This window comes from Dermochelys coriacea, chromosome 4 (assembly GCF_009764565.3).
Source record: "Dermochelys coriacea isolate rDerCor1 chromosome 4, rDerCor1.pri.v4, whole genome shotgun sequence".
In the NCBI taxonomy this organism is placed as follows: Eukaryota; Metazoa; Chordata; order Testudines; family Dermochelyidae; genus Dermochelys; species Dermochelys coriacea.
Window position 1 is genome coordinate 95,548,501 of NC_050071.1, and position 8,050 is coordinate 95,556,550.

The following is an 8,050-nucleotide window of genomic DNA, read 5'->3' on the forward strand; positions in this document are numbered from 1 at the left end:
CAACCCGGAGAGAGCACCCCAGAGAATAACGCTCACCTTTGCGCACAGCAGACCATGGCTATCATCACGGGGAACGAGAGAATCCCAAAATACTCTCGACTGTGAACTGCCCACATTCCTAACTCTGTCTGAAGAATTGGCTTTTCTGCGAAGATCCAAGGAATGCAACTTAGTCCAAGACAGAGCAATAATTCCCAACAGACCAACGCATGCGCGGAGCTCGCTTGATCTCCAGACACCTTTTGCCTTGAAAACAATTTGTGTAAAACCGTCAACGGATCCAACCCGCTCAAAGTTCCCGATCTCTTCAGCCAGGCTTCTCAGAGCAGATCAGAAAAGCACCAGCGTCGTGGGCTCAGACAGAACCAGGCGCTGCTTTGGCATCTAGTGTGGACAGTCCCCGATTGCACATTGCAACTGGAGGCTGTCGATCTGGATGGAGCCTAGACCCCGGGCAGTTGTTCGGGACATAGCCGGCCGTGGAGAGCGTTCTGGGGCAGACCGGGTTACCGTTTCTCTGATGGGGGGCAGAGGGGTGGGGTGGAATGAGAGAAGCAGCAAGCCAACGAGTGTGCTCCGATTATGTTTGTGGCTGGAGCAAAAGCCTCTATTGTAACTGACGTGGACAACAGCAGCTCCACAAACGTGAGCGCCACTCGGCTCCCCACACCTACAGCCATCACATAAGTGGCAAGTACCCGCCCCGCCCCGCCCCGGTAGGCATCAGCAAACGCGTGGAACAGCTGATCGCTACTACCTCTCTTCCTCGCAGCCCTCCGCGTACGGGGGTAGCCTACCCGCTGCCTTGGTTTTGTTCCTGTGTCGTATTTTATCACCAGGAATAGCTCATGTGGCTCCCGAGGGGCGGCAGGCACAGCTGGGAAGGAACTCTATGGGCGCATCTTGGAGAGGCACAATACTGCAACGGGCATGCTGCTGTGGCACAGCTGGACACAATGCGGGCGCGTATTGAGTGCACAGATGTCACGCCACCGACTCCCACCGCTCCCAGCGGGTTTGGCATGAGACCGCTGAAGGGGGAGAGGCTCCGTCTGTTCTTTTCCTTCCAGACATTCCCTGAATGCTGATGAAGAGGAATGCGACGGCTACAATCCGCCCCCTTTCACCACAGCCCAAAGGTGCTTGCGGGATCCGGGATCCCAGGCTGCCTGCGCCTCGATGTTTGCGCCAGGGCACGTGAATAATACACATACTTAAAGCAAGTGCTCAGTCGGGACGGCTTGTTCCTCGAATAGACAGTGAGAGCACGGAGGAGTTCTGAGCGGCTCAAACGCTGGGCAAAACCTCCCTCCAAGGGCGCCTGTCACAGTGGAGGGGGAGTCAAAGGACAAGGTCGGCATTATACTAAATCGCTGCGCACCCACACAAGAGTGGGAGGAAGAAACCTTTGCCAAAGCCAGGTACAGCAGCGAGGTCCTCTAAAAATGTCAGCTAAACTAGGGTTTTGGGTTTTTTTTTGCTCCGCCTTAAGAGATAAAACTCTTTTTTCAAGTAATAACAGTCCCAAATCAAGCACCCTGCACCTGAGCATTCCTAGACTTTGGAGAAGTTTAGATCACAATCCAAATCAAGCAAATGCCCCCTATTCCTATAATGGGCTGAACCAAAATCCTGGCTCCAAACACTATGGCCTAGGCCAATTGGCACATGCTTTCAATTTAGGGCTACAGACCCATCTCTGCCTAAAAGTAGTAGTAGTTTTTGTTTGATGTGCTGTGGCTCAGTGACTTCATACTTGATGTGGATGGTGGATTGTCTGAGTCAGCCGGTGGTCTTAGGTTTCAGAGTAGCAGCCGTGTTAGTCTGTATTCGCAAAAAGAAAAGGAGTACTTGTGGCACCTTAAGACTAACACATTTATTTGAGCCATCCAGGGGTGCTGGAGCAATTTTTATAGTGAGGGTGCTGATGATAGAAACCATGTATCTGGTGTTTGTTATTCAAGCAGGGGGTGCAGCAGCCCCCCTCTCCCCCACCTAGTTCCAGCAGCACTGTGGCCTTCATGACACCCACAGCACTATTGTAGATGGTGGCTGGCTCAATTTATAAAACTCGGTATACTCATGATCTGATATGTGGGCTGTGGTTGGAGCTGTCATGGATTGATCATTACAGCCTGTAGTTTGTGGGAAGGACACACATTTCCTGTTGTGGTAAGGGACATGCTTTGTTGATCTTCCTTGAAGGCTAATGGCACCTGATTGGCTTCCAGAGGCTTCTGAAGAAGCATGCTGTCCTTTCAACAAATTACGCTATTGAAGGGTTAGCAGACTTCATAATGGTCTTTTGTTCACAACCATCCAAAGGGTGGAGAAGTGCTATGGGAGAAGAATCGTTTTTAAGGAGAATCCATGCTCCAGCTGGATTTTCACATATTTCTTCACGTTAACTGCAATTGTTTAACTTCTTGAATATCTGATTACAAAATTGTTTTAGTGCTAAGTGAAACCTGTACTGTGGGAAACAGGTAATTCATCTCTCCCAGAGGCTGCACTGAATCCATCCCTTGTACTTGGTACTGATCATGAGGTATTGTTGACTTACCAAGAACCCTACCATGAGTGAATGGACCTGACCTCTGGTGATTCCATTCCCTTCTTGCAGAGAGTTCCAAAGAGTGTGATTTTTGGCAACTGATGTGCATCCTCATGTGGGGCTCCACCTTGTCTCTCCTCTTGTGTAGTATGTACTATTGGCCTGTGACAATTTGATGTCTCTCGCTATGTACAGCTTATGAATTTTGGCTGATTTAATGAAATTGCTGTATCATTGAATGCCTCAGTGTATGTGGAATACACCATCTTACACCCAAGTAAACTTTGATAGCTCCCATTGAAATGGGACAAGGGGATGGCCATATCCTAGGGGAAACCACATTTCTCCAACTTCTCTGTGGGAGGCTGGGATTTGGAAAGTGGAATTGTTAGGATATAGATATTCAGGCCTATCTGTAAAGGCCTATATTCTAAGAATTTAGATGTATTCTTATCACTTGGCTAGTTATAGAGGTATAAAGGAAAGAATCAAAATCACTGTCTGCCAGTGTAGGGTCCTTCTCTTACTGTGACAGTCTGGGATAGCTGGGATGTGAAATCCTCACTTCTGTATTGTTTTGTCATTATAGTTCCCACTTTGCTATTGTATGTCTGTATAATCTCTGTCTGGTTCTGTGATTGCTTCTGTCTGCTGTATAATTAATTTTTGCTGGGTATAAACTAATTCAGGTGGTGGGATATAATTGGTTAAATAATCATGTTACAATATGTTAGGATTGATTAGTTAAATTTCAGGAAAATGATTGGTTAAGGTATAGCTAAGCAGTCAATCAGGAAGTAGCTAAAGGGGGAAATGGGAACAGGGAATGGGGGTGGGGAAACTGGCTTTGAACAGTCTCAAGGCAAAGACAGCACAGGTTAAGGCAGCTGTGTGGCAATAATTGTACTTGGTGGTTAAATTGTTACAGAAAAATTGCACTACCTTAAAGAACTAAATTTAGGAGTAAGTGATTTAAAGACGTGAGTGAAAAGTTACAAATAGCTTTTGCAAAAATTGGTGATACAGGGTTTGCAGGAAAGTAAACATTTGGGAGTTGTGTAAATAGTAAAAGAGTAACAGTTGTGGTGTTACAAGAAGGAAGTTTTTGTTTAATGATAAAACCCAGTTATATAAATGTAATTGTATGTGCAACTCTGTGCAGTCACATTGGATGGAAGCTTGGTAACTAAATTATCCAAGGGGGTCAGGTAGAGTGGCTACTACCACCACAATGCTTCTGTCCCCAGAAGCCTTTACAACTATTCTGAGGGAAAATGGGCCCTTTTCCCACAGAAATGGTCTATAAGGGACTGCTGCAGGTAGCAGGCGGAGAGAGAATCTGATCAAAATTATTTGACTATTGGGTAATGTAATCAAAATCACTAAAGGAATGTAAGGAGTTTCTATTGGAACGTAACTTGGCTGCTCCTGGTTGTGTCTAGCTGTACAAGATGGGAGTGTATTCAGGTACAGTTGTGTAAAAGAGTAATCGCAGTGCAAAAAATGTTAGGTGAAAGAGAATTTTGTGTGTGCACAGGTAAAAGAAAAGGAAAAGGGGAGGAATGATGGGAACACTAAACCTTGGGGTGGCTCTGGGGGATCGGACTGTCGCTTTGGTGGGTGTGTATGAAAACTCTGTGGGCATGGGGGAGGCAGTTACACCTTGTGTAAAATTAATATGGCTAATATAATGTTATGGAGGTTAAACTATATGGAAGGAATGTGGATTTTCCCAGGACGTGTGCAGTGTATATTGGAGAAGGGGTAAAAGAAATGCAAACAAAACAAGGAGCTCACTGGGAATCAATGGAGGGGTGTGTAAAATAGTGTAAATCAACAGAAGAGGTTAGGGAGCTTATTCCTTCACCAACTTACTTCCCTGGTCCTTCTCGCATGAACAGAGAGCAACAATATCCGAAGTCCAAAGGTGCAAACAATTCGATGTTTATTAGGGTGAACTTCCAGCAAGCATGATTCCAGTTTCCTTCCTTAGTATCCCCCTTCCCAGCTCTGACAGCACAGACGCTTACCTGTGTCCCTGTTCCCATTTCCCCCCTTTAGCTAAACATGATTCCAATTTCCCCCCCTTAGCAAAACATGATTCCCATTTCCCCCCCACACCCACTCACTTCCTGATTGACTGCAGACTATATAGTAAAACTTGAGTTCTGCTTTGCTATACCTTAACCGATCATTTTACTGAAATTTAACTAATCAATCCTAATATATTGTAACATGATTATTTAACCAATTATATCCCACCACCTTAATTAGTTTACACCCAGTAAAATTAATTATACAGCAGACAGGAACAATCACAGAACCAGACAGAGATTATACAGACAAACAATAACAAAGTGGGAACTATAATGGCAAAACAATACAGAAGTGAGGATTTCACATCCCAGCTATAGATAAGTGAGTTCTTGCCAGACAGGATGGTATCAAACTAAGTTTCCTTTTACATTTTCTAGGCGCTTCCCTTTCTCTGGAGGCAATGGACATTATCAGGACAGGATTGTATTCCTAAGAGCCCAATAGCACCTTATTTCAATGTGACTAGTTTGGAATGTGAGGATGTGACCGGTCGCTTCCCAGCTTATAGAAAAGGAGTACTTGTGGCACCTTAGAGACTAACAAATTTATTAGAGCATAAGCTTTCGTGAGCTACAGCTCACTTCATCGGATGCTCACGAAAGCTTATGCTCTAATAAATTTGTTAGTCTCTAAGGTGCCACAAGTACTCCTTTTCTTTTTGCGAATACAGACTAACACGGCTGCTACTCTGAAACCTTCCCAGCTTATGGCTGCCTCTGTTGCTTAGCCAAAGGCCTTAGCCTGAGAACAGGGCTTCAGACTGTCACAGTAAGAGAAGGACCTTACACTGGCAGACAGAGATTTTGATTCTTTCTTTTATACCTCTAGAACTAGCCAAGTGATGAGAATACACCAAAATTCTTAGAGTATAGGCCTTTACAGACAGGCCTTAATATCTATATCCTAACAGGAATATCCCCAAACAAGATAAGAAATATCAGGCATTAATGTAGCGTCTTAAAAACCGCAGAGCCAGAGGCATGGGGGTCGGTGGTGGTGATGGTGGTGGGAGTCTTAAAGGGACTCACAACAAAGAAAGCTTGGACAAGAGAGAGGAACAGAAATGAATAATTTTTTTTAGCAAAGGGGTTCTTTTTAACTGCTGGACCAGTCAAAGAAGAAGAAGAAGAAGAAAACTGACTGCAGAGTAGAGGGAGGGAGAGAGAGAGAGAGAGAGCAAGTGTGAGAGAGAGTGACCATGATTTGGAGAAACCATTTTCAGGACAGGGAAATCCTAAGTTTTTTAGATGACTCTGACCTAAGCCCAAGAATGCTGAATAGTGGAGAGGAAACTGAGGCAGGGAAATGTGTGGAGGTGTTTTTTTATCTGGTCTAGGTTAGTATATTTCTTTTGCTATCTAAAGTAAGGAGTATTGGTTTTGGAACCCCTTTCAAAGTCTGTGTGTCTATTTGCTTTCACTACCATCTGTTCATGAAGAACAATAAACCCACAGTGCCCCCAGGGTTGGAGCTCTGCTAAAGGGTGTGCTTAAGCTACTGGAGAGTCAGGGGTTGGGGGGTCAGCACTGGTTCTGGGGCCCTAGGACAGGTAGGCCATGGGGTCCCATTTCTGTGAAGGGATGGCACACTGCCTGTGGCTAGGAAGCATGGCAGAGAGGCCAAGGAAAGAGACAGAGCTGCAGCCTACTCAGGCCAAAAGAACCCTAATACATGGGTTCAGATAACCTTACTTAGAGTTGGACTAGATGAGATGGGGTAGATTTACCTAAATTGCAAGTGTAGACATGGTCTAGTGTTGGGGTTTTCATGCGAGCCGGACAAAGCACATCAGCCAATATGGTTGGTAGCAAAGCCGTTTATCTGTTATTCTCTCATTGCTTTTATACACTCCTTTTACATAATATTTTCAACCCCCTCCAAAGTCCATCACCCGGTCACGGAGACATCTCGTTGGTCGAGCAGCCTCAGCACGGGCCATGCACGTGCGTCCTTCCTCTTGATTGGAGCCCAGCTGTCCGCTATCTGTTGTCAACAAAGTCTGGTGTTGCCAGTTTGCCTGGATCACATTCCAGCCTGTAACTCTTTCTCAAAGCTCATTAAAGGTTCACCGCGGCCTTGACTAGCTCATAAATATTCTTAACTAGCTCACAAATACACCATGTTCCCACATCTCCCCCCTTTTTATCACATGACACACAAACCACCGGCTACTTGCGTAGTTCCATCCAATTTTCATTCATCAGCAGGGGTGACCTAACGGGGGCAGAGCGATGCATTTTACGGAATATATCAAACAAGGAGGGGAGACATTGCAGGCAGCAACAAAGGCAAATAAGACCAATACATACAAAAACTATAATTCCAAATAATTGCCGAAGCCACCCCAAAGAAGGCAACCACCCTGTAAGCCAGTCCCAAAATCCTGCAAACCCGGTATCTTGGATGTGCTCAGTGAGAGAAGTCAATTCATCCAGGCGCTCCTCGATGGATCGGCTATTATCCGTAAGATTAAAACAACACATATGTTTAAAAGATTCACATCCCATATGATGCTTAAGCAATAACAAATCAATCGCAGCTCAATTATCTAAAATGGCATCTCTCAATTCCTGCTGTTCCATACTTAAAAGAGCAATAGCCTGTGAAGTAGCATTAAGCGCTTTAACAGCAAAACAAGCTAATGCATTCAAAGTTTGCACCGTGTAATAAGTTGCAAAGCCAGGAATGCCTGCAACGGCATTCACAAAGCTAAATATTCCGAGTGACTATATAAGGTAACATCAGCGGAACACGTATTTTGCAAAGGGCACTGACTGCCCCGGATCCCACTGAAGCGTATCCGAAACGACAGGGTGGGGGTCATATGTAGGCATGTCTCTAACCCAAGAACGGTCGACATGCTCGGTGGCATCCATAGGCACATCATCTGGTGGGAGCGGAACAGTACTTGGGTCCAGCGCCGGATCGGGCGCGGAAGGAGCCACAGGAATCACGGTCTCAGGGGTACCGAAAAAGTCTCGGGCCCCCACAGGAAGAACCTGTGGGGGGTCATCCTTAGGTTTGGGGAGGAACGTCTCAGTAATCATCGCTTGCACCTCCGCCTCAGCAGCAAGGGCCGTTATAGCTTTCTTAACCTTGTGCCAGGTCTGGCTAAGGGACACAGCCTCCTTATTCCCATGGGCAACAGAGTCCCAAAGATCCTGTCCCAATCGCTCCCATACTTGTCCATCAAAAGCATGGTTAGGCCTCTTCAGAAACCCTCTCCTCTGTCCCCATTTCAGCAGATGAGACAAGGAGTCTGCAGTTACTTTCTCGCCCTATCTCTCTATAATGCGAAGTAAAAATTCATGCACAGTTTTCTCTTCAGCTGATACAGTGGTACCCATTGCTACTTAAAGCCGCTCACCTGTGCGCACTTTCGTCACTCTCAGACGCTCA

General features: G+C 45.8%; 1 protein-coding gene across 1 annotated transcript in view; it reads right to left on the minus strand.

The window, feature by feature from the left end:
* GABRB1 (gamma-aminobutyric acid type A receptor subunit beta1) overlaps positions 1 to 242 on the minus strand; it is a 251,244-nt gene extending 251,002 nt beyond the window's left edge. Inside the window, exon 1 of the mRNA XM_038399630.2 lies at positions 37 to 242. Coding sequence (XP_038255558.1) covers positions 37 to 116 — 80 coding nt within the window. The 5' untranslated portion in view covers positions 117 to 242. The remainder of the gene's footprint in view (positions 1 to 36) is intronic.
* Between the last annotated feature and the right edge of the window lie 7,808 nt (positions 243 to 8,050).